Source organism: Perissodus microlepis, chromosome 17 (assembly GCF_051167445.1).
Source record: "Perissodus microlepis isolate ML-2025 ecotype Zambia chromosome 17, ASM5116744v1, whole genome shotgun sequence".
In the NCBI taxonomy this organism is placed as follows: domain Eukaryota; kingdom Metazoa; phylum Chordata; class Actinopteri; order Cichliformes; family Cichlidae; genus Perissodus; species Perissodus microlepis.
The window spans coordinates 12,194,556-12,220,492 of NC_140477.1; the positions used below are offsets into that span (position 1 = coordinate 12,194,556).

At 42.2% G+C, this 25,937-nt stretch overlaps 1 protein-coding gene across 9 annotated transcripts in view; it reads left to right on the top strand.

Moving 5' to 3' along the window:
* The window catches only part of pcloa (piccolo presynaptic cytomatrix protein a), a 58,156-nt gene that overhangs the window by 4,855 nt on the left and 27,364 nt on the right, over positions 1–25,937 (top strand). For 5 of the 9 annotated variants that reach the window (XM_084910993.1, XM_084910984.1, XM_084910986.1 and 2 more), the window contains exons 3-5: positions 384–1,397; positions 17,004–19,856; positions 21,592–25,669. In XM_084910993.1, the coding sequence (XP_084767119.1) occupies positions 384–1,397; positions 17,004–19,856; positions 21,592–25,669 (7,945 nt within the window). Of the gene's footprint in view, positions 1–383; positions 1,398–17,003; positions 19,857–21,591; positions 25,670–25,937 lie in introns of those variants that run through there. The other 4 variants (XM_084910988.1, XM_084910991.1, XM_084910992.1 and 1 more) reach the window with 2 other exon arrangements.

Here is a 25,937-nt window from a genome sequence, read left to right on the forward strand (position 1 = left end):
GGAAACCAAGGAGATAGCCAAACACAGAACAAAGAGCTCTCTGCTGTAAACCTGGCTTTTTTAAGAACAGGTGTTGATAATTCCTGTATGGTGTAAACAAAGGCAACAAAAGACAGCCAGTTATCATCAACATATAGACCACCTGTAATAAAGCTACTATAACCTGGCATTGATGCATGAATAGTATTTGCTTTTTTTGACTGATTAGTATTTGTGTAAATGTTGTTGATGAAAAAACAGGAATTAGCATCATTTGAGATGCAAATTATTGGGTTGTGTCTTTTATTTGCGATTAAAGTTAGTTATTGGGCATATACTGTACTTACACTTGTCACTGGTGCATCTAACTAATGCTTTGTTTGTATCTTTTCTTTTATGCACAGGGTAAAGAGTGGCTGTGTCTGAACTGTCAGATGCAGCGAGCCATGGGAGGAATGGATCCCCCTGGTGTGACGAAGCCCAAGCAAGGCTCCGCCCCACCCTCTCCTCAGAGACAGGCATCGGGAAAACCTGGAAAGCTCCTGATAAAACAGCAAAGCACCTCCGACCAAGGGTTAACACCACCAACCACACCAAGGCAGAAATCCCCAGGTCCTACCTCTCCAGGACCACTTTCACCAGGCTCCTCAGTCGCGGGATCCCCCAAAATCGACCCCAAGACAGGTCGCCCCATTATTCAGAAGTCCAGTCCTCAGCAGTCCCCAGCTAAACCCAAGCAGGAATCAAGCTTCTTTGGAGGGTTGGGAGGTATCAGTTTAGGGGGGCTCACAGATGCAGCTAAGCCACCAGCAGCTGCTTCACACGCTGCTGAGTCAGTCACGGGAAAACTGTTTAGTGGGTTTGGTGGGTTGATGGAGTCGTCGAAGCCTCAGGCCCAGGCTGCTCCAAAACAGGAGGAATCTGTTGCTGGGAAGTTGTTTGGAGGTTTTGGAGGCTTGACAGAGTCCACTAAACCTCCTGCGGCCACATCTCAAATGTTTAGCTTTGGATCATCCCTCTTGAGCTCAGCCACCAGTCTTGTCACGGGAGAGGAAGATAAAGCAAAGGGTTCACCTCCTGGGTCACCACCTGACTCCCCTGCAGACTCTGGTCCCGGTTCACCACCTGACTCCCCCCTCTCTGGCCCTGGCTCTCCCCCTGATTCAGACTCTGCTCCTGAAACACCGCCCCCTAAGACCAAGAAACCCCCCAGAACCATTTCTGTGGAGCGGGAAGAGAAAGCCCCGGAAACCAAACCCGTGCCCGCTTCAACTCCAGCGACGAAGGAAAACTGCCCTCTGTGTAATGTGGAGCTAAACGTTGGCTCGACAGACACGCCCAACTACAGCCTCTGCACCGAGTGCAAGAAGACAGTGTGCAATCTGTGTGGATTCAATCCTACTCCTCACTTAGGAGAGGTAAGAAACCCTTATCATTGTTGCTCTTTTCTTACGCCCCTACAGCTTCCTGCGCTCTCAGCACCGTGCACCTACTGCTAATTTATGCATTCTGGTGTATATAAATAGACCACAAACATCCTCTAGATGTTTCGTTGAAATAGGTCACAGTAGAAATACAATTAGGACTATTCAGTTGAACGTTTTCCCCACTAGCATCTCACAAAAATACCCTTTATTACTTCTTTTAAGTCTATTAGTTTGACTCAGATAGACAGTGTAATGGCATCTGCACATATTTGACCGCTGAATTAATGGATGTGGTCAATTATGCAGCGTTTAAAAAAATCTGTAAGCCTCATTACTGTCAAGCTTTCTTTAGCTGAGAGCGCGGCCAGACACGTGAAGAATAATAGCTTTTTTTTTTTTTTTTTAAATGGAGGACTCATCATCAAAGAGCACTTGACTGAACACTGTGTGTCTGTATATGTGTGTATGTGGCTGTGTGCGCTTGTGTGGTAATGTGTAGCGAATGCACGCTTTCCTCTATATAGAGCAGTCTTTAATTGTGAAACTGGATACATGCGACTTGGTAAATCTGTAAATGCCAATGCTTATTTGTCTGCTTTTCTGCATGTGAAAGCATCTCCAACCAGTCACTTCCAGCCTGGTTATCTATCAAGGTGCGGGGACAGGTTTGCTGGTGTTTTCCACGTGTTGTTCTATGTGGAAGCAGCACTGTGAGACCGTGCTTTGAGTTCCACACAGCAGATGGTACTCTGTGGTGTCGAATCAGTATATAATGGGAACAGAGGCCAAAAAGTGCTTTTGGTTGAGCAGTTTCCCAGCATGCAGGCAAAGCATAGTCACATATGCTGCACCCACGTGAACATGTGAATTGTCCCAATTTTGTTTATAGCGTATCTGAGTCACATCTCACAATTAGATCAAACATCCATTGAGAACTAAAGTATAACATAACTAAAGCTAGTGGTCACTTGGGATGGCTAATATCCTCGACATGGTCATGCCACTCAGAGCGCAAACACGTGTTTGCCAGGCCGAAGCCGTATCCTGGTTTCACGTGATAACTGCTTTGTTAGGTCAAGGTTTGGTAATCTGCTGTGTATTTCTGGCTCTAAGCTGAGAATGAGCTTGTGAACGCTGCCAGTTCAGAGGCAGTTTGACATTATGAAAAATATCCTTATTCCCATTTTCCCATTCCGCTTTCATATCTGTCTGTTAAAGAAAATGCTACAGCCAGCAATCCCAGGAGTCTCCTGGAGTTTGGCACACAAACAACCTTTAAACAGGGAGTTTCTGTGTTTACACTCAAGTTTTTGCACCCACCCCTCACTCCCATGTTTGTCCAGTGACCAGAGTCCACAAGCAGGTCACAGTCACAGCTACACTCCCCTTTTATATATGACCACTATTAGTTTACAGTGGTGACAGGACTATTAAAGTTTTTGTACTGTTGTCGTCTTCTGAAGCTCGGATTTTTTTTAATTGCACATGCTTGCTGGGAGACTGAGGAGCTGAATCACTTAATTGAGGCCAAGCATGGAGGGGGAAATGTAATTACAAAGGCGAGATGGGCATTCAAGCCACTGATGCTCTAATTGGACATAGATTAGTCCTCTTAACATCCTCTTTTCTTGAAGCCCGACTCCGTTTTGTTTTTAGGACAGGCGTAGCTAGAAATTCTTACGGCGAGGGATGACTATTTCTTTCTCTTGCAGGGCTGAATAAGACACATACGTTGAATAAAAATGAAAGGTTCTGACTGAAGTTGTGACCAAGCTTTTGAAGGTTTGGCATAAAAGACACGCACACACACATACACACACACGGCACCTAGGTTGAGTCATCTGCCCCCTACGTAGTACGCCTCACTCGTGTGTCATTCGCTGCCATAATGTCGGCTGTCAGCGAGGGTTTAGTTGCTGACGTGAGTGGTGCAGAGTGTGTGTATGTGTGTGTGGGAGGGGACAGTTTGTTTAATTTGTGAGAATGTCGAGCTATTGACATTTGGCTGAGTAGGCCCAGGTGAGCCTTCACACTTCAGGAGAGCTGCTTCTTTTAGTGTGTTTTTGTTCTCACGGTGTGCATGTGCAAGGATTAGAAATAAGGCATTTCAGGGTCTGTTTGCTAAAATGTGTCATTTTGTTGAAATGTTGAAGGGTGAGCGTCCATCTGCACTGTAATGTGTCAGCATGTGTAGCCATAATCTCTGTGTCCTGAAAGGATTTAAAGGGCAACAGGAAGTCTGCCATTTCTGTTGAGGCGTGAGCCCCGACTCAGGTGTTTCTGCTTAATCCCATCAATATGAGTTGTGAAAATAGCCACCCTGGAAGGAAAGGCACTCACCTTAATGTGTTTTCTCTGTTGCTTGCTTTCTTTCAAACACAGCTCCCTTCCTTGCATTTTTGTCCTATTTTCTCTGTCTTTTTTGTATTTCCCACTCTTTTGTATTCTTGGTCTTTTCCTATCCTTATAAGACAAAGAACGACTTTCCTAATACCTGTGTTTTTTAAAGACTGTGTATTCTCTATGAGAACCCTCCCTGAACAGTGCTATCCCCCTGCTTTTACCAATGGGGCCCCCTTTGAAGTAGGGAAAGTGTGTAAATGTGTGTCTGCTGCTCAGCAGTGTTACTTTAGCTCAGGCTCCATGTCATATTGTCCTTATCAGTAATGAGTGTGCTTTTTGGAGGAGCCTTACGTAAAATGGGAAGTGCAAATCAGAGAGTCACCTACATAAACCAACGAGATTTCCACCTTTTTTATTTAAATTCTGCAGAAGGTAATCTGTGGTTTTGAAATTGAACATATTAATGTAATGTTCATACTAGGGTTGGGCGATATGTAAAAAAATTTCCAACCGACACTCGTCAGTCCAATAATCGACGATGGGCGATGTATTCGCGCATGGGCAGACATTTTGATGGGCGGAGCAATGTAATCATGCATGGACTGATTTGCGCCTTTACAACTCAGAAGTCCAAACATGGACAAACCACTCCCCCCCCCCAAAAAAAAATAGGACTGTCAGCGTTAACAGGTCATCACAATTAACGCGATTAAAATTTTTAACGCGCTCAACCCATCTGGAGCGCAGAATGAACAACCTTTGGACAAAGTGCCCGAATAGCTCCATCATTATTAGCAAACTTACTCATGGGCAAATGAATAAATAAATCGCCTTTGTAAAAACGATCGCCAATGGGCTCAGCCTATCATCGATTGTCGATATATTTGTCCAATCGCCCAACCCTAGTTCATACTCTTAATGCATTTGGACTATGTCAATACAAGCTCAAGTTCAAACCAGGAATCAGAATGGCGAAGAAAGGAGATTTAAGTGACTTCAAACATGGTGCTTTGATAAAATCCCAGTAGATCAGCTGAGTATTTCAGCTGATCTACTGGGATTTTATCAAACAACCGTCTGTAGGGTTTACAGACAATGGTCCAAAAAGGAGAAAATATATAGTGAGCACAACGTCTCTGGGTGTAAATGCTTTGTTGATGTCAGAAGTCAGTGAAGAATGGCCAGACTGGTTCAAGTTGATAGGAAGGCAACAGCAATTCGAATATTCACTCATTAGATCCAAAGTATGCAGAAGAGCATCTCTGACTGTGGAACACATCAAATGCTCCAGCAGGAGGAGACCACACCATGTACCACTCCTATCAGCTAAAAACAGGAAACTAAGGGTTCAGTTCTCACGGGCTCATCAAAATTGGACAACAGAAGGAGAAATGTTGCTTGGACCGACGAGTCTCGATGTGTACTTCAACATTCAGATAGTAGAGCCAGAATTTGGTGTCAACAACATGAAAGCATGCTGCTTTATATCAACTGCTGTGGCTGGATCCTGGAGGTGTGATGGTGTGGGGTATATTTTATTTGCACACTTTGGATCCATTAACAGCAAATGAATATCATGTAAACACTACAGCCTGCCCGAGTATTGTTGTTGACAACGTCCATTCCTTTACGACCACAGAGAGGATCATCTGCTGGTGGATGCTTCCAGCAGGATAATGCACCATGTCACAAAATCACCTTAAGCTGGTTTCTTGATCGTGAAATGGCCTCCACTGTCACCACAGTACACTCTACCAGCGAGCCTTGTTTAGATAAATTAAATATGAAAAGATGTATAAAAACATATAAATGAGAGTTATGAAGATGCATGGTGTTTCCTCTTTTTTTTGCTTTTTCCCCCCACTTGACATTGGCCAACATCTACAAGATTATGCTTTGCTATCCTGTATCAACTGCTCTCCCTAACTTAATTATTAAATACTTTCTGGCTGTTGGTTAATGTATCCTAGAAACTGAACTGCTTTATTCCAGTTTGCCATTTTTGTATTTAGTCACAACTACAAGATCTTAAAAAATCGTCATCCTGGAAAATGAATAAGCATAAAGTGTTGAGTACACTTATTTTTGTGGAATGGTGGAAAGAAATAGTTTAGGATTTTGGTAAGTAGGTCACCCTTGTCTGCTGTCAAACTGACATTCGGGTTAGGAGGCTAGCATCACTTTCTTCTCAAGATTTGTTTAGCCTCAAAGAGAGTAAGCAGAGCAAAATGCAAATGCTAGGCTAGTGGTTTCTTGGCGCAAAAGTAAACACTTCCTTATTTATGACATAAAGATGTCATGAATCTGCTCCTCTGGGTCAGACAGGAAAGGATCATTCAAGATTGTTTCGTTAACTTCACCTCTCTTAATATCTGCTTAAGTTAAGCCGTTAGTTTAGGCTTGTAAAGTTTCGGTTAAAACCAAAAAGCCACTTGAGCGCTAGGTCCCCGTGTTGGGCATCCTCATGTTTCTAAAACCTCAGCCTGCATTTATTGCATTTATTCCCGTGTCCTCCTTCCTCATTGTTATTCTGCAATCGTGCCCACGCCTCCGCCCACAGTCTGAATCCTCTTGAGTCTGCACAGCCAGATAAAGGCTTGCTCCGTGGTCATACATACACTTATGCACATGCTTGAATAGGCTTCTGTGTAGCGCTTGGTATCTCTGAACCCCCCCCCCCGCTCAAAACTTCTGCCTTATTTAAGTCACACGTCATTGCAGAATCCAGATATTAGATGATCCTGTTGTTTACAATACTTAGAAACTAACCACAGTTATATATCACAGTTATAAAGCTTTCAATCCGATCCATACAGTCCAGTTGCTCTCACAGCTCTCCCATCAGTTGGTCAGGAGGCTGAAGCATACAAAAATAGCCACAGCCACCAAAGAGAGCCACAAAGAGGAGAGGGAGAGAGAGAGAGGGGGGAGAACACAAGCAACTGCAGGGCAGACCCCCCCCCCCCCTCCTCCTCCTCAACACTCCCTTTTGTAGCTCTTTGTGTTCCCTCTTTCATATTCACTCCTTTAACTGTGTATTTTCTTCTGCCGCACCAGGCAACCCACAGAGACCCGCACATGGCCACATTGGAAGGCTGTGAGGGTATTTTTAGACATTAAGGTGAATGTGTGTGTCTGTGTGTGTGTTTGCGGATGTGTTTTGGTTGATTTTGTTGGCACCTGAGTAAGAATATACCTCACAAGTTATACTGATTTTATTTATTTATTTATTTTTACTGAGAAATGCATCTAGCAAGTTGCTGTCTCAGTTGCCATATTAACAGATATTACACCTTGGTTAGGCTATGAATGGTAGATCCTTCCTTTTTATATAGAACCCTTCATGCTCTATTCTAGAAGAAATTCTAATGATCCCCTTTCGAATTTGCAGTTTTCAAAATTTATTTTAAATGCTTAGCAAGACTTAAATTTTCACCACCAAGCGAATACGTCAAGTGTGCCAGCAGTGGGGCCTCATCACACTGAGAGCAAAAGACAGGCAAGCAGAGACACATGAAGACACAGATTCTGGCACTGGCCCCTTCTTGTCAGCACTCCAACACGTGCTTTTACTTCACCAGCAGGGAAGGGTCTAATTTGAATAAAGCAGAAAGTTGGTTTTGTGGATTTTGGACTATCTCAGTCTGACTATTAAGTGACCTTAAGTGGGTGAGGGGAAACAGCTTAGCTTCACCTGTGAAAAAATCATTTTCATGCATTTTTTGAAAAAAAAAAAAAAAAAAGGCAAGAGGATTAACTTTTATCCCACGTTTAAAGTGGTCCCTTTCATCTTTATTGGAGAATATAGGTATTGGTAAAGGAAGAGCAGTTGGAGGGAGCTACCTTGACTGACAAGTTATAAGAAATAGACCAGAAACTTCACAAGCGTCTTTTTATGATTTTGTTTTTTAATTAAAATGTAAAATATTAAAACCACAGTCTTCTTTTTAAGCATGAAATGAAAGTAAGAGAGCACTGAGATGAAAAAACACGGTGACAGATAACATTTCATTGCAGAATGGAGGAGGACAGGCCCAAAGCAGAGGCGAGAGGAGACAAGAGATATGGTTGTGACAGAAAGAGGAATCCCATGAGGGGGTGGAGGAAGAAAGGGGTGTCACAAAGGATATGGGTGCCAGCCCATGCTGCCCTAAGCAGCGCAGACCATGACAACCTGACTGTTGCGGTTTGTTTTAGCACTCGTGACTCACGCCTGCGAGTCACATGAACAGCACCTGTGGGCAGAATTGACTGTCAGGCAGAAAATCTGATAATGCAAGAATCCTAACATAATATAAGATTTTATTAATGTACAGGAAACAGCCAGCCCTAGTTATGCCAACATAAAAATGGTTGTGCACTATATTGTCGTGCTAATAGATTCTGGAGGCCAAATTGTGCCTCTTTCTTTTGCATTGCCTGAAAAAAAAATCTGTCATATGCTGAGACATCGGTGTAATATGCACGCATTTCTGGCTTTTGTCTTGAATTGTGTCTCTGTCGTGAGTAATGTTTGTTAGAATACACACTTTTCTTTTTGCAAGTTTGAAGGAAACATGTAATTGGAGTATGACCAATATTGCAGTTGTGACTTAAAGGTGATTGTGTGGTTTGCTTTAAAAAAAGAGAGTTGAGTATGTGGGTTGTGGGTATGTGGGCTGCCAAATAGCTTATTTTGCTATTGATTGTTGTTTGTTGTCGTTTATTGCATTGGATGATTGAAGTCTGAAGAAACAAGACAAATTGCCAACTTAACAATTTATTCATTTAACAAACAGGGGCGTCAGTAGAATGTGGAAAAAACCTTACACAGCCCCAACAGCAAGGCACCTCATCCTCGTGGTGGTCACCAGCATGGTAACACACTGCTGTGGGAGGGCTTTGCAAAGTTAGCCACAAGCCCCAAGCTCAAGCTAATCCCACAAGTGTTAAGTGGCCTTGACCCTCTGATCAACTGCAAGAGGCAAAATCTGGACTCATTGCTGGACATAAAGTTTCTCTACATATTCAGGTTCCACTAGAGTTTGGCTGTCTGCAGTCTATCCCAGATTGTCTGGGTAGAGAACAGTCGGCTATAACATCCTCCAAACCTGTACTGTAGAACAGCGGTCCCCAACCCCCGGGCCTCGGACCGGTACCGGTCCGTGAGTCGTTTGGTACCGGGCCGCGAGAGTTGAGGCTCAGGTGTGAAATGTATGGTTTTCAGGGTTTTTATCGGTTTTCAGCGTTATTTTGTTATCGTTTTTATCGTTAACTCGGTTTTCCTGGGTCTTTTCACGTGTGTTATGAATAAATCTTCGTTTTTTTCGGTACCGGTACTAGTTTTATTTTGTTGTATTTATCCGCGACACCTTAAAGGCCGGTCCGTGAAAATATTGTCGGGCATAAACCGGTCCATGGCGCAAAAAAGGTTGGAGACCGCTGCTGTAGAAGACTGCCTATGGTTCTTGACTGCTGACAGGGTGAGGGAACTGTCTTCTTGTGTTGTCGTCTTCTTGGGACGTCCACTTCACGGCCTGTCTCTGACATCCTGATTATATGGGATTTGGGCTTTAATTTGGAGATGGTAGTAGGGCTCACTCCAAATAATGCTGCAACTTGGGTTTGCAGAACACCAGCTTGCAGTTGCCCCATGGCACATGTCCTATTCAGATCAGTCAAACATGGCATTCTTGGAGCAGACACCAAGTGACCTCTGTAGAAGTGTCCATGCTCACAGGTACTGCTAACCAGGAACCTGGGGTACCAGAAACTCAAAACAACAGTCAATGGCAGAATAAGCGGTTTGGCATAGGCAGAGAATATTTGGCAAGTTTTCATGGGTGTTACCCACATACTCAATCTTTGCTGCTTTGGGATGTGATGGAATAGGAAATTGGCTTCATGAATGTAAAGCCACAAATCTACCCGTGTGATGACCAAAATATCTGACAATCCAACAGTCAGCTATAGCGACTATATCAATGTTTTGAACTATAAAATCAAAATAATGACCTTGAAGAAACCAAAAACTCTTTATATAGCCGAGGGGATGTGCAGAGTAAAAACTTTTCTATAAAGATTCTTTCTTTGTTTTGAAATGTAATTCATAACTGCTGAAAGGAGCGAAACACTTGATTTAAAATTTGAACAAAGCCCTGTCACTTTTTTGATTTCGATAAGAAGCTGACTCATGCAGACAGTTTATGAGATAAACTAGATAAACAAACACAGATGCACACAGAATATGTACTGAAACTTCTCCCTGTCCTTAATCCCTAGGCTAGAAGTGTATATATATTGTGTCAAACCCACTTTAAAAACAGACTTTTTACACATCAACAAACACTTTGTCCTTCTCTCTTCCGGCTCGTCTTCATTCACCTTCCATAGTGGAATGAAATATTCTGACAGTATCGTCATGACAGAATTGAAACACTGAGGCTCTTTTCTGTCAACTGTCAGGTTTGATTTGAGTAAAAGATTTGTATTTAGAATGGGATAATTAACCTGTTAAACCTTCATTTATCCAGGGAATATTCCTCAGTAGGCTTATACTTTGTCCTGCAACATTCTGCTTCACTAACATTTTGCTAAATGCATTCCCAGAGGATGGTAGCAGGATGGGACTTATTCAAATTCCCCACTCAGGTTTTGCTTCTTATTTTGTCATTAGAGCCTACAATCTCCTCGTCTCGAGCCCAGTTCTCAAACCTTAAGGCGATTACCACTCATGTAACGTTTACGTTCATGATTCATTTGAGAATTACATAAACATTTGTGCATGTAAGTGTGAATACAATACATTGAGACCACAATGTTAACATCCTTAACGCGGAGACATCGATTAGAACAAAGATCTTTTTTGGCTCGCAAAGGAGCTGATGCTGTGATATGCTGCTTGCGGTCTAGTGAATTGTAATTAAGTTGGCCACTGAGCATGCTCATCAATGGGAAAAGGGCAGAGACTTCCAGATTTTAATTTGAGCTAGAGCTTTATGACAGAAACATGCACGAGCGGTGCTGCAAAAAGAGCATTAGTCTCTAGCCTTTTAACCTTATCATTCATATAGTGGATTATATTGTGTTTTTGCTAATTATCTGGTGATATACATCCAGATATCACCATTGCCAAGACATGTCATTCATTTGTGGGCTTAAATGTAAAATAACGTTAATATTAAAATATTAAAGGAATAGACCCATAAATGTCCTTTTATTCCCCTTTCTTGCCAGTACTTGACTGGAATAGGTAACCCCAGCAGGTGGGTAGCATTGGCTTAAGCATAAAGAATAGAAAGGGTGTGAAACAGCTAATCTGGCTCTTTCTGAAGGTGGCAAATTTAACTTGCTAGCACCTAGAAACATCATCATGAGCACCTTTTATTTCGCTTGCTTAAGGAAAAATTACAGTGGTGGAAACAACTCTGATGCATCTTATTTTTAGAGAAATAGAGGGTGTTTTAGCGCATTTTACTTTTTAAAATCAGCTAACCAAGATGATGAGAGCAATGAGAGTAACCAGGATGAAAATGATCATCTACTTGACATAAAGACATGAGGCAAGTTAACTGCAATATGGAACTATCTCTCCAATCTACATATGATAAAGGAAAACTTAATTAATGAAAAGACACTACAAAAAAAAAAAGCTGATGAAGAGGCGTTAACCTGGAAGAATGGCAGGAACTTTTGCCAATGTATGTACAAATGACGTCAAAAACATTCACAGACTCTAGTGTAACATTTTAAAGTCATTCTGGGCAGTCACAAACTGCAGCTTGTCCTGTCCTCTTGGCAGTTGATTTGCAGATATACAGGGTGATAACGTTAAGCTTGTTGGCAGTAGCTGATGTTGAGTCATTTCCAATGGTCATTAAGCTCCTTCCCTTTACTGTTCAGCTTGTCCTTCAGTGTGCTGTATTATGTTCATTTTCTCCTTCTGCCTATAGCCTTGTCTGTTACTCTCTCTACTTATCATCTTCCCCTCATTCTTTCATCCTGTCTTGCATCTAACCCACCATTATCAGTCTTTTTTCCACTGCCTCCCTTTCATCTGTTTTATCCATCTGTCCCATCTTCCTCTAAGTCATCTGTTTAAAACGACGCTTCTGAAGTTCAGAGGAAAAGTCATAGAAAGAAATCTCATCAAAATACACGAAAAGTATATGTATGTGTGGATATGTCCAAGAATGTGTAAAGTGCAGGCAGTGGTAAGAGGAAGCGACTTCACCAAGTCTGTGGGCCAGGCGCTGTCTAAATTTAGATGAGCCAAACCCTCATAGGATCCTTCGTGTTAATCAAAGAGCTGCGCCGACCTTCACAACACTCCTACTCTCAGTTGGAGACAATAACCTAACATGGGTATGGTCAGCCTCGTCCCAGCATCTGATTCCTGTCTGCGGTTTTCAGTTTGTCTTCTTTCTCCGTCCTTGGAGGAAGCCTGACGGAGATGGAAAATTTCTGACTCTGTCATGATTCATTCATGTTTGAGCTCGTGCTTGTTTGAGAGCTTCATGTAGGAAGAGAGAGGGCGTTTGTTTTTATTTTCCAAGGTTTTTTATGCTTTTTATCTGAGTATATGCATTTCAACAACATTGCCACAAATTCATCTTTGTGGGTGTTAGTGTTTGTCAGCTCTTTGGTGCCCACGTGATATCAGAAAATCCTTGACGGTGATGTGCGTGAGTGACTCCCTAGGTTACATGAATCATCCATGATGCGATTTGCAGAAGCCATCACAGCTATCTTACAGAGGCATGTCACATTTATTTGAAAGCTGATGTAGAAAAGATCATTATGTAAAAAATTCAGATTTTTTTGTTTTGTTTTTGTGGAAAGATAAAGTACTGTGCAAAACTCTTCAGCCATCTTTCATTTCTCTATATTTAGTAAGGAAAATAGAAAGTAGGTCCAGCAGTCTATTGAAACATGACAACACACATGGAAGTAAAGGATAAAAGGCAGTTATAATGAAATAATGAAAGTCAATATTTGGTATGACCACCTTTATTTTTCCACACTTTTACCTGAACCCTCTTAGGCAAGATTCCTTTCAATTTCAAGTAGGTTTCAGGAATAGTTCTCCAGGCTCCTTGAAAGACATTTAAAGCTCTTCCTTGGATGTTGGCTGGTTTTTGTGTTGTTCTCTGTGAAAATGATTCCACACGGTTCAATAATTTTGAGGTCCGGGCCCGAGGAGGCCAATCCATGACTGACAGTGTTCCATTGTGGGCTTTTCTATCCTGGTATGCTTTTACTTCATTGGCAGTGTTTGGCATCATTGTCATACTGCTGCCAACCAGGCCCTTTCCAGATGATCTTATATGGTGAATCAAATTGTCATGGCATGATCCCCAACAACCTCAAACCATGACATGACCATGGACCTCCACCATTTTTTCCAAATTGCTATAGGCTCTCACTGTTGTACCTCTGTCCTGGCCTTCTCCATACATGTTGATGGCACTTTGAATCAAAATGTTCAAATTTGGATTAATCACTCAGTAAAACCTTTTGCCTCTTGTTTTGTGACAGGCTGCAAGTAAAAGAATGCCTAAAGATACATTTTAAAATTGATTCTTTGCCAACTTGTTTGCAGACGGAATACTGTTTTTTTCCTTGAGTGAGGTACCTTTTTATGCTTGAATGACTCAGCAGTCAGCATTAAGTGGTTTGGCAAACAAGGGAATAAAAAAGAAAAAAACAAGAAAAAAAGGTCAGGTACAAGACTGGACTGACAATGAGTGAAAAAACACCCAGTATCCAAAGAAAAGCATTGCAAGACCTTCACTATTTCTCAAGACCACTTTAAAAAAAATTCTAATAAAATAAGAAATCAGCGGTAGCTCAGTAGTTTTGCACTGTAAACGGAGACCCTGAACGTTCCTCTTGGTTCTCGTGACATCACAAATTCTTGATGCAGTTTGAACTTCCCTAGTGTGTTCAACTCATTGGATTTGTGCTGATGTAGAAATAGTACAGGTAATATTCCCACTGAATTCCCAACAAGTAAGAAGTTCTCACCTGTTCTGCGTCATGCACACTCTAATCTGAAATAAGAAAGCAGCTAATGCCAACTACTTCCTGCTGTGAAACAGATTCTGGCCCTTTGTGATTTAGTCAGAGAATGGAAGCTGTCGATTGATGTTCATCATTTTTCATGTACATGGATATACAGTTGTCATACAGTCTGAGGCCAGTTTGTCCATTACACACAAGTCTAAATGCACTAGTACAAAAAGACTGCTTTCGTGACTAATTCAGGTTTCACCGCGAGATGAGATGGCTTGATTACATGGTGAGTCTCAGAGAGTAGTGTAAGATTCTTGCTAATTTAGATGCTGTTTCATCACCCTGTAAATAGAATTTGTGATGACTTTGCTGAGACCTGTGAGAAATCTTTTCTGATGGTAGAAATAGATGATGACTGTGAATGAAGTATTACAGTCTGACTTCTAGTTTTCTTTTGCTAAATAAGTTTGAGAATACTCTGTCCCTTGTTACTTACCAGAGCCCAAGTTGCTCATTTTGTCAGGCATATGCTAAGCCAAAACTCAGATACCGAAGTTACTTATTCACTGCATATTTTCTGGGGCCAAAGGACATCCGGCATATGTATTAAGGTTCTGACATCTGCAGTGAAAAAGTTGCCTTGTCTAGTTTTGTTAAAAGCTAGCGGTACAATTTATTGACTGCTTTTCAGAGTGATAACTGTAAGGTAGGAACTGCATTTGAGATTGCCAGTGAGTTGTATTGTAGATAAAATTAGCACATTTAATTTAATGGGGCAGTGATTCAAGGCTTAAAAGGCTTGGTTTGGTTTATCTCACTAGCTATAAGAGACACAATGATTACAGTAAGTGTATTAAAAGGAGCAGTAATAGCTGTAGGTGTTCCAGCTCTGATGTCTTGATAACGTTGGTGATGACTGGCTGTGAAGTGGCTGAGGCTGGCCGACAGTCTGAGTTGATTTCCTGCATTTCCTATCGGCGGCCATCACTCCAGCTATCAGCGCCTGCCCTCTCTGGTTTAACTGATGCAGCCCTCAAGCCGGAGGAGCTCCTGTCTCAAGTTGTTTGAGCAGGGACCCACAGAAGAGGTCAAATGGATAATACTTGGACATACACACATGCAGTAATATCATTTTTGAGTTGCTATTTCATATATACTAAAATATTGTTCCTTCGTGAGTTACAATACCCAACTGTCATTTCGGGTAAAGTGTACAGTTCGGTACAAGAGTAAGGTTTATTTTATAGGCAAGGTCTAAAACATGGCATATCATGTCTTATTTAATCTGACTGTGCTGCTGCAACATTCCCTCTGTCATCTTCTCTTCTCCCCTCCCGTCTCCTTTTTTCTTTCTCTCTGTCTGCGCTTGGACAGAGGTGGCTTGTCTGCTGCATGGCTTAGCATACAGCCTGTGATCTTTTATGAATTTAGCATAAACCCTGCTGCTAAGCCAGGCGAAGACATTCACAAGAGAGGTTCACAGAAGAATATCAGAGCACTTGGCAAAATGTGAAATGAGGTGTTTTGTGGTGTGTTTGTTTGTTTTTTGCTTTGCTTTTCCAGACTACTTGGTCTGGTCTTGTGTCCCTACATTAAATAGTTCCTTGCTCCCCAAGTGTCCTCTGTTTACGTGAGTGCCCAGGAAAACCCAGCCATAATAGGATTGGCATTCCAGCAGAGCTTTACTGGAGCTCAGAGACAACACATTAGAAGTTAGAGTTATGTCAGCACGTGTCCTCTTCCAGAATTACATCCCACGCAATTTTAAGCAGGAAGTTATTGCGAAAATATTGCAAAAAAAATATTCTTTACAGTTTTTTGTGTATCACAATCATATTAGAGATGTTATGAAGGTAAATGACATATTTAAGAACCTGAGGATCTTTGGAAAAGATCCTCTGCATGCTAGCTAAGTAGGAAGGGGGGGTGAGGAGGGGGCTTTTTTGCAATAGGACAGTAATAGACAGGAAAGCTGGGGGAAAGCTATGTAGTAAATAGTAACAGGGTGGATTCAAACTTGGACCTCCATGTTAGGTAACTGGTAAACTAAACCAGTACCCCTGAAATTGCTAATGTTTGAAGTGTTTAATTAACATTTTGCTGATGACAACAGATGTAAAAATTCTGCTGATACAGATGCACTGTTTATGTTCATATATACTTGTACACATACACAGCAAGTCCTATAATAATGCAGTCTCTGTGCTTAGTTTGCCTCATAAATGTCTGCATAGGCCACCCAACCCTTTCTGACATGCCTTGGTAAACCCCTGGTCCCATTACTATGCATTATGCATGGACCTATCTCTTAAGTCCCACAAAAGTAAAAGCTCCCCTTGAAAATAGAAGTTATACTGTCACAGGGTAACTTGTCACAGTGACATTTTAAATGTGCAGAAACATTTTGTTTCACAGTGTTAGAGTTATAATGATAAAAAGAGCATCTTTTGGGCAGAGTCTCACCAACCTGCAAAACAGTTTCTAAATTGTAGAACAATTAATAATAAGGATACTGTTCCTCAAAATTGTAAAGACTTTGAATAGCTTACAGTATACAAATCTATGTGGGCAAGGAACAAGGCACAACATTAAAAACAAGCCTGACTCTGTCATGGAAATCCCTGCATGGGCTCAGGAACACATCCAGAATATCCGTCTGAGAACGTGGTTCACTGTGTCATCCGCAACTGTAGGTTAAAGCTCTGTCATGCAAAAAAAGAAGCCATATGCGAGCATGATCCAGAAACACTGCTGTCTTCTCTGTGCCAGAACTCATTTAAAATGAACTGATGTAAAATGGAAAAATATTCTGTGGTCAGGTCAGATTAATCAAATTTTAAAAGTCTCTTTGGATGCTATGTTCTCTAAGAGGACTAAAGAGGACAGATCAGTTCTCAAGCTTGCATCTGATGCCAGCCGTCAATGCTGAAAGGTATATGTATTGGTTTTAGAGCCGCATATTGTCTCTTCCAGAAGGCAACATACAGTAAACTTTTCATTAATGGAAAACATTTGGAGCACCATGGAATTCAAAATACAGCAAAGAAAACACAGGACTTTTGAGCAGCTATAATCCTCTATCAAACAAAGAAGTATGGAACTTCATTTCTCTCCCAAAAGTCCATCTACTGGTCTCCTGAGTTCCCAGAGTTTATGAACTGTTCTCACAAGAAGAGGGGATGCTACACAGTTGGACTTTGGGTTGTAAAAACATTCAGGCAAAATTACTAACAGTGGTTTTTTTTAATGTTTGTCTTACAGAAAGAATGGCTTTGCCTCACCTGTCAAACTCAAAGAGCGATGTCAGGCCAGCTGGGAGATGTTTCACCATCATCCATGGCTTCCCCGAAGAAGCAGCCTCCTGGTCCTGTTCCCTCCTTCACATCTCCCCCTGCTGCTGTAGATAGCAAACCTGTAGTAGAACCAGCAGAGCCAACCCCACCAGCTTCTGAGACCAAGGTAGTGCCCACAACCCCCTCTGAATCAACACCTGATACTGCACCAATTTCACCTAATCATAGTATTCCTCCTCCTGAGAACAGTTCACAATCAAAAGAACAAAACCAAACACTAGCAAATGAGAGTATTATTCTTTCTGAGAAAGACGTTCCTGTAGTAGAACCAGCAAACCTAACCCCACAAGCTTCTGAAACCAAAGTAGTGACCACAACCCCTACTGACTCCATGCCTAATCATAGTATTCCTTCTCCTGAGAATGGTTTACACTCAAAAGAACAAAATCAAACACTAGCAGATGAGCATACTATTCACCCTGAGAAAGAGGTTCCAGTAGTAGAACCAGCAAACCTAACCCCACCAACTTCTCAGACCAAATTAGCACCCCCTGAGGCTGAGCTTGATAGTGCAGTAATTTCACCTAATCATAGCACTCCTCCTCCTGAGAACAGTTCGCATGACCCACCACAGACAACAGAACAACAAGGAGAAGATGAGAATGCCATCTACCCTGAGAAAGAAGTTCCTGTTTCAGAGAGTTTAGCTGATAGTACCCATGTAGCCCCACCAGCTGAGCAACAGCAAAACAGCTCTGAGAGAATAGCAGAGGATCCCCCTCAGCCAGGGAAAGAGCCATTTGATTCTGATCAACAAACTGTCAGTGAACTCCCAGCAGCTGAGCAACAACAGAGTAGCTCTGAGAAAGAATCAGAGGACCATCCTCATCCCTGTACAGAGATAGCTAATGATGAGCAACAAGCACAGAGTGCAACTGTCAGTGAAATCCCAGCAGTTGTGCAACATCAGAGTAGTTCTGAGAAACCCACAGAGGACCTTTCTCTCCCTGTGGAAGGTGAGACACAAAATCCATTGACTAATGCAGGTTTAGACAAGACAACAGACCCTGCTGGGGCAGAAACTGAGCCAAATCCCAAGATTACGCAAAGTGAGGCTGCCGCTCCCCTGGCAGATAGTAAGAAAGTGGAACCCAGTCAAGAAAAGCATCCAGAAGTGACAACAAATGCAGCTGAGCCAAAGCCTGCTTTGATCCCCGAAGCAGTTAGACAGGAAACAGCTCCTGTTCAACCTGATACTACAGCTGCAAGTGTGAAAGAGGAGAAAACAACAGAGGTTTTAGCCGAGAAACCCCTGATAGGTGAACCACAAGTTACTCCAGCAGATCACACTCCACCTGACAGTGGAACAACACCTAATGTCAAGAGTGATGTTAGTGCAGAAGTAACGACAGAAGTAGAACCGAAAAACTCTGTGTCCCCTGTTGAACAAGTTGATGTCCCTGAACCTGATAAAGCTGATGAAGAATTAAAACAAAAACAGGCAGCAAGTGCAGAACCTGAAATTTCTTCTGCAGTATCAGAAAAGCATCCTGTCTCAGCTTCAGAGGGAAAAGGTCAGGCAAATGAAGTGAAAAATGAACAGTCAGAAAAAGATCAGGAGCCCACATTACTTGATCTGGCAGATAAATCCTCTCCTGTTGCTCATTTTGAAGGAGAAACGAAAGCTGTGGAGAAATCAAATGAGGAGAACACTGCTGAAAATAAAGTTTCTCAGGAACTTAATAATGAGGTAGACACAACAGCGCAGAAAGCACCCGAGGGAGCTGATGAGGGAACATCAGTTGAGATTAAAACAAATGCATGTGTACCGATAACTACTGAGGTAAAACCTGGTGACGAGGAAGCTGCTGAAGAAAAAGAAAATGAGGAGAATACAGTTCATAATGACAGTAACCAGAAACCTCTGGAACAGAATGTTACTAATACAGAAAATTCGTCTCCTCTTCTCGACAAGAAGGAATCTGCAACGGGATTAGAGCCGGCTGCAACTGTTCCAGAGGAAATGCCAAAAGAAGAAATAGATATACAGAACAAGATAAAAGCAGGAACAAAGAATGAGCCAGCTGAGGAGAGCATTATTGAAACAGCATGCTTGCCAGAGAAGTCACAGGAGAAAGGAAAGACTGCGGTCGAAGAAGAGTGCACACCCGAAGCCACGGTGTTAAAATCAGATAATAAATCTGACAATGCAACGGTTATCTCTGTTCCACCATCCCCTGACTTCGAAGAGCCACAAATGGTCAATGAGGTGCCAGTGCAAAGTGTAGACAGCGCGTTATCCTCAGCTGTTACCAGTAAGACAAATGTCAGCGATCAAGCCAGTGAGGGGAACCTTTTCCAAGATGAGTCAGAGATGGGCTCACAAAAGACAAAGAGTATTGCTGAAAAGCAACACGAAGCAGAGGAAGATACATCAGCTGTGACAGGCAGCGATGAGCAATTGTCAATCAAAGAGAAGAACGAAGCAGAATGTGACAAAAAAGACGATGAGTCACAACCTGTTGCTGGCAACATGCAGACAACTATTTCAGTATCAGAGGCAAACGCAGTGTGCGACAAAGAAGGCACTGCAGAGTTTGATGTAGGCGAGGATGCAATATCAAAGAAGGATGAAGTATCAGAGACAGCTTTTGAAAATGGAGGTGTGCCTCTATCAGTATCTTCAGCTCCTGTCACAGAACCTGAAATCCCAGTTTCTGTAGTAAGTGAGCAGGACAGCAGCCCGAAGGAGGAAAACACTAACATGGAGGAGGAAAAGGAGCCCCTTGAAAAACTCAATGATGAAGCCGAACTTTCTGAGGTGACCATAGTATTTAGCAGATGTAGTGGTAGATTAGAAAAAATGATCTTTCAGAACTGCTTGACCATTGCAAAAACAAAAAACCTTAAATAACTTAAATATAAAACAAGAATTTACAGTTGGAGGAAATGAAAAATTGTTAATTCCAGATGTGTTTTACTAGAGGTTGAATGAAGTATTGGTAGAACAATATATCCTACTGCCTCACCTTGCAATAAAATTATTGATAATCTTGGACCAAATATTAATATTTCTTTAAAAACATGCTGCTACACTAAATAGATTCCTCCTCAGTTAATTTGATGTATCAGAGTTAGGGCTGCCACGATTAGTCGACTAGTCACGATTACGTCGACTATTAAAATCGTCGATGACTAATTTAATAGTCGACGCCTCGTTTGAGGCTTTGTAAGATCCCAAAAGATGCAGGAATAAGTAGCAGGATTTAAGAGTGTAATAACGGACTGAAACAGAAGATGGCAGCACTGCATGTACAAGGATGCCAGCTGCCGTTAAACCCCGAAGAAGAAGAAGCTGTGTCCCAGAATCCATAGTGCCCTGCTCAGTTGTCAACAATGGCGGCAGCTAGTTAGTTTTAATATTACTCTTATTATTCTTTCTGGGTCACAAAATAAACGTTTAACATATTTTCAGGCGAGAATGTAGCTGTGTAAACCTCAAATATCTGCTCAGTTTATCAAGACACCACATATTTTCAAAAGCGCTCCGACGTTTTCGGAGACGTCTGTTACCCACCAGCTCGATAGCTAGTCGGGGGCACGGCTCACTAGAGCCCGTTAGAACACCGGACTCCCGGCAAATCGTTTTCAGACAGCTGATTATCAGAAGTGCCAGATGCTCGAGAATATACTCCAGTGTCCTGATATATTTTAGATAGCAAGGAGTTTATTAAACTTCACCGAAACAATCTGCAAACTTCATTAAATTTAATAAACTGTCATCTTGTCTTTATTTTTTAGTTTAAACACTTAAAGCTGTAAGCTAATTATAGTTATATAAGAGCAGATGCATGCTGGTGCAATAAGCTGTACGTTGTACGTCCAATGGATGCATGTTCTGATTAGTCGACTAATCGCAAAAATAATCGGTGACTAGTCAACTATCAAAATAATCGTTTGTGGCAGCCCTAATCAGAGTTGCTTTTAATGGCTTCTTGTTGTGCCAAATGAATGACAGATAGTGAAAGCAATATTACTCACATGTTAAAATAGAAGAAGCACAAATGAGGGAAATGCAGTAGTAGACACTTCCAAAGAGCTAGTTAAATGAGCTGACATGTTATTACACACACAGTGAAACACAATGAGTCATTACATTACAATACCATGATTATCTACTTTAAGTACACAAAGATATTAATTATAATAAAAATGCTCACTGAATTTTGTGCCAAATTAAACAATGTATGTCTAAATTGTTAAATATACAGTTTAATGTTTGGATTACTCATTAAGCATATGACATTCCTGAAAAGTGGAATAGTAAGAGCTGGATAATATTTCAAGGTTTTGCTCTCATATGGTCATTGTTGAAAATACCCCACACTAGTCATTCCTATTAACTCCTGAAATATATTTTAAATCTTCATTTTTCATTCCTGTCATTCCTAAATTTATATGAACTTGCATGTTGTGCTTATTTAAAACAACTGTCTTCGTAATTGTCAGAAATTAAGCATATATACTGAAAAAGTTTGTTTTTTTTTATTCATCAGGTGAAAACAGTGGAGACCTTGAAAGAGCCTGGAATTAAAGAAGCAGCTGTCAAGGAAGGCAGCCCAACCAGCCCATCAGACCTAGCAAAGCTAGAAAGCACTGTCCTGCCCATCCTTGAGGCCCAGGCAACCACACAAGAAGAGGGGAAACAAACAGACACTCTAAAGGCCAGGCGTAAATTAGAAGTGCTTCCTCTCTCACCTGACTCTCCTAGCTCAGAAGAGGACAGAGAGGTTTCTGATAAGAACGGCAATGGTACCACAAAGAAAAAGCTCCTTGTGCCCGTGGATGTCAAGGCAGATTCCCTGGACGATAGCAGTGAAAGCTTTGGAAAAGAAAGCCCTATGTCAGGAGATGATGAAGAATTTATCCGAAAACAGATAATGGAAATGAGTGAGAATGAAGATGCTTCACAATCTGATGAGGAAAACCTAGTTCGGCGAAAGATCAGAGAGGACGAGAAGAAACAAAAGGAACAAAAGAAAACAGAAACTGTAGAGAAGGGCACGACAGGGAAAGTCAGACGGCTTACCAGGAAAAGCACCATAAGCCCAGATGATGAAGATAAGGAATTTGGTACTTTAGTGGATAAACCTGATATAAACAAAGATATGGAAGCAGAAACAAAAGAAGGGAAGCAACAAAGTGGTACTGCAGTTCGCAAATTCCAAACTATGGAGCTGAATACAACTAGTAGCCCTGTGTCTATACCCAATGATGATGGAGAGCCTGAAATGGAAAGCCTGACAGATTCTCCAGATGATCGGTCTAGAGGTGAGGGGTCTTCCAGTCTACATGCGTCCAGCTTCACTCCTGGAACTTCCCCAACATCCCTCTCATCACTGGATGAAGACAGTGATAGCAGTAGTCCGAGCCATATCCGCAGTGGTGAAGGTAAACAGCACAGGAAAGCCAAACACAGACAACCTGGTCAAATGCTGCCAACTATCGAAGACTCTTCTGAGGAAGAAGAGTTACGGGAAGAGGAGGAGCTGCTCAGGGAGCAAGAAAAACAGAAGGGCTCAGGGAAAAAATCCAAAAAAGATAAAGATGAGATTCGAGCCCAGAGGAGGCGAGAGCATCAAAAGACACCGCCAAGCAACCTTTCCCCTATTGAAGATGCCTCACCAACTGAAGAGCAGAGGCAAGAAGCTGAAATGGAGGAGATTAGACGATCATCTTGCTCAGACTTTTCACCCAGTATTGAATCAGATCCTGAAGGATTGGAAATCCATGCTGCAAAGATTGCGGCAGTCCAGAAAACCTATCAGCTGCCCATGTCTGTATCTCTTCACTCCCCAACAGATGATCAAAATATTGATAAACCACAGAAAAAACCTCTCAGATCTGCTGATGAAGCTTATGAGGAGATAATGCTGAGGGCCAAGTCTCCAACAGCTGACAAAGGTGAGATTCAGCCAGAAAAAGAGTCCCTATATGGAGGCATGCTCATCGAAGATTATGCATATGCATCTCTTATTGACAATTCGACAGCTGATCTCGAGGACACAGAGAAGATTACTATTCCCACTCAGCCCAAAAAGCTGCGATCGCCAGATGAAGTTTATGAAGACATGATAAAGAAAAGAAAGGAATTCATGCAGCTGGAGCAGGAATACCAAAATATGCAGGCAAAAAAGGAAAGCACTAACCCAGAAATTGTGCTACAACCTGCTGATATTACTGTTTCCAAAAGCAGTACAATAACATTAGACATGGATGGGAAGCCATTGTTGGATGCTGAAACTGCCTATGAAGAGCTAATGAAAAGAGTCCTGACTCCTGGAACAAGTCCAACTCAGCATGAGCCAAAAGTAGAAGCCACTGCATCTAGAAAGGCACTCCACCCTATTCCAGACTTAAAAGTAACGCAGTGCTCTTCAGGAGAGTTATCTTCTGATGATGAAATTATACCTAAAAAGGAAGTGGAGAAAAATCCTGTATCAGATGTCACATCAGCAATGGAAACTGAGCCTGTGAAAGAAACTTTTCCATCACCCACATCAGATCAGCAACCTGAAACCACAATCAAAGCATCCCAAGGTGATATTGTGGACTTGACTAGTGGATCTACAAAAACATCAGCTCCTGTGATTGCCAGTGTATCACCCTTGCCTACAGTCCCCCAGTATACACCTGGTATACCAAGTGTAGTATCAACTGCCCCACCTGTGCCCCCGAAGCCAACTATCCTGCGTAGGGCTAATTCTCAGGAAAAAACAGAAGAACCTGTTGCACCGCCGCTCCCTCCTCCCACTCCTCCAAAACCTACTGTTTTTCCCAGGAAAGCTCCAGTTCCACTTCCACCTCAGGCTTCAGCAGCTCCAGTAAGGCAAGAGACAGTGACTATGACTACAGCTCAAGCACCACCTACAAGACAAGTAGTTACTCCAACATACAAACCTCATGTTCCCCCCCCTGTACCCCCAAAGCCATCCATCCCCGTTGGAATTGGGGATAGCCACAAACCAGGACATGGTGTTAAACCACCAATTGCACCAAAGCCTGGCTCACAGCCTTCATCACCTGCCCATGCCCCACATCCACAAAGACCCTCTGTACTTCCCACAGGTCCTAGTGACATAGCCCTTAATCTAAGCCCCACTTCTGAAAGCAAAATGTTTCAACCATCACCAAAGTCTCCTTCTTCTCCAAGATATGCCAGCAATCTTCGTGACACATATGTGGTCATCACTCTGCCATCTCAGCCTAGCTCTCCTGTAGATAGTGTTACCACTCATGCTCCCTCTAGCCCTGGTCCAGCATCTCCTTCATGGCAAGCTCAGCCTGAGACTTACCACCATCAGCAGCCTCAACCTCAACCATATTCACAGCAGCAGCAACAAACACCTCCTCAAACAACCAGGGTGCCTCTGGCATATACACGAGTCACAGAATCCATTGAAAGTCAAGAAATTTGTGGCCCTGAAAAACATGTATCTAGCTCTTGTCATATAATTGAGGCTATATCAGCCTCAGCACAGCCACCTGTGGTGATGCCCAACCTCATCTCTCAAGTGGTTACCACAGAAGTCCAAAGGACCACTGTCTCTGTTGTTCATGAAAGGACACCACCACCAGTGCCAGCTCCAAGGGCAAATGGTCTCCCAATATCAATGCAGAAGCCTATGCCCCAGTTGCCAGCACAGAATGGACAGGCTATTCAACCTTCTGAGGTGGTAGATCTTAGGACTATGAAAGTGGATCCAGAATCAACCACACGTGGTGTGGATCTGTCTGCTGGTCCAGACTCAAGACATCAGTCCCTTACGACTGATGTCAGTCGTCACAGCAGTGCAGTGCAGTCCCCTGTGGTCAACCTCAGTGCTGAATCATCTACAGTTTCTATAGTGACTGATAGCATCACCATCGTGACCTGTGCTGCCACAATCCAGCGACGCAACAACTTGGACACCTCTTTGACCTCTTCAGTACCCCTTCAGCTAACAAAAAACAAATCATTTGAACCTGTTTCTCAAATTATTTATCGACCAATTGATTCTCAGCCGTCTACTCATGCTACTGCTGAGATCCCTATTAATCTTTCAGTTGGATCTAGTACGAGTGGAGGAACACTCCAGGCCACCCCTGTAACAATTGCACCCGCTTCTGTTGCAAGTTGTATTGCTAATGGATTAACTAATGGCACAACCACAGTGTCAGGAGCTGTTGACCTTAGCACAAATAAACCATTCAACACTGTGGTTTCAGTGGATGCTGCGTCTACCGAAGTGGTTACAGCTGTAATCACAGACGATGGCAAACCAGTGGATCTGACTGCAGGGAAAAGAGCTGTATGTTGTGATGTTGTGTACAAGCTTCCATTTGCAGGAAGTTGTGCAACTCACCAACCTACCACACCCTTGCCTGAAGATCGCTTTGGATATCGTGACGACCACTATCAGTATGACAGGTCGCCTTATGGCATGAGAGGGTTTGGTGGAATTAAACCTTCTATGTCAGATACTAACCTAGCAGAAGCTGGTCTCTTCATTTACAAGAGTAAAAACAGCTATAATTTCAGTGGCACAACTGAAGGTGCAGTAGATCTTACCTCAGCAAAGATTTCTGATGCAGGTCAGTGCAGTGACATTGCAGACCTGTCACTTAAATGTCACTTTGAACTGCTTCCACTTATTCATGGTTAATGTGGAAATAATGGCTACTTTTTGTTTTTATTTTGTTTTGCATGGACATTTTTTCTTTTTTTTTTCTCATTTTTTTGTTTTACCATTATATTTTTTGCATGTACCTGCATGCTGTTACTTTGTTGAACCTCATTGGAGTTTTTTTTTTTGGTCTTCCACCTTTTTTCATTATTTGAACAAGGCATGGCTTGCTGCAA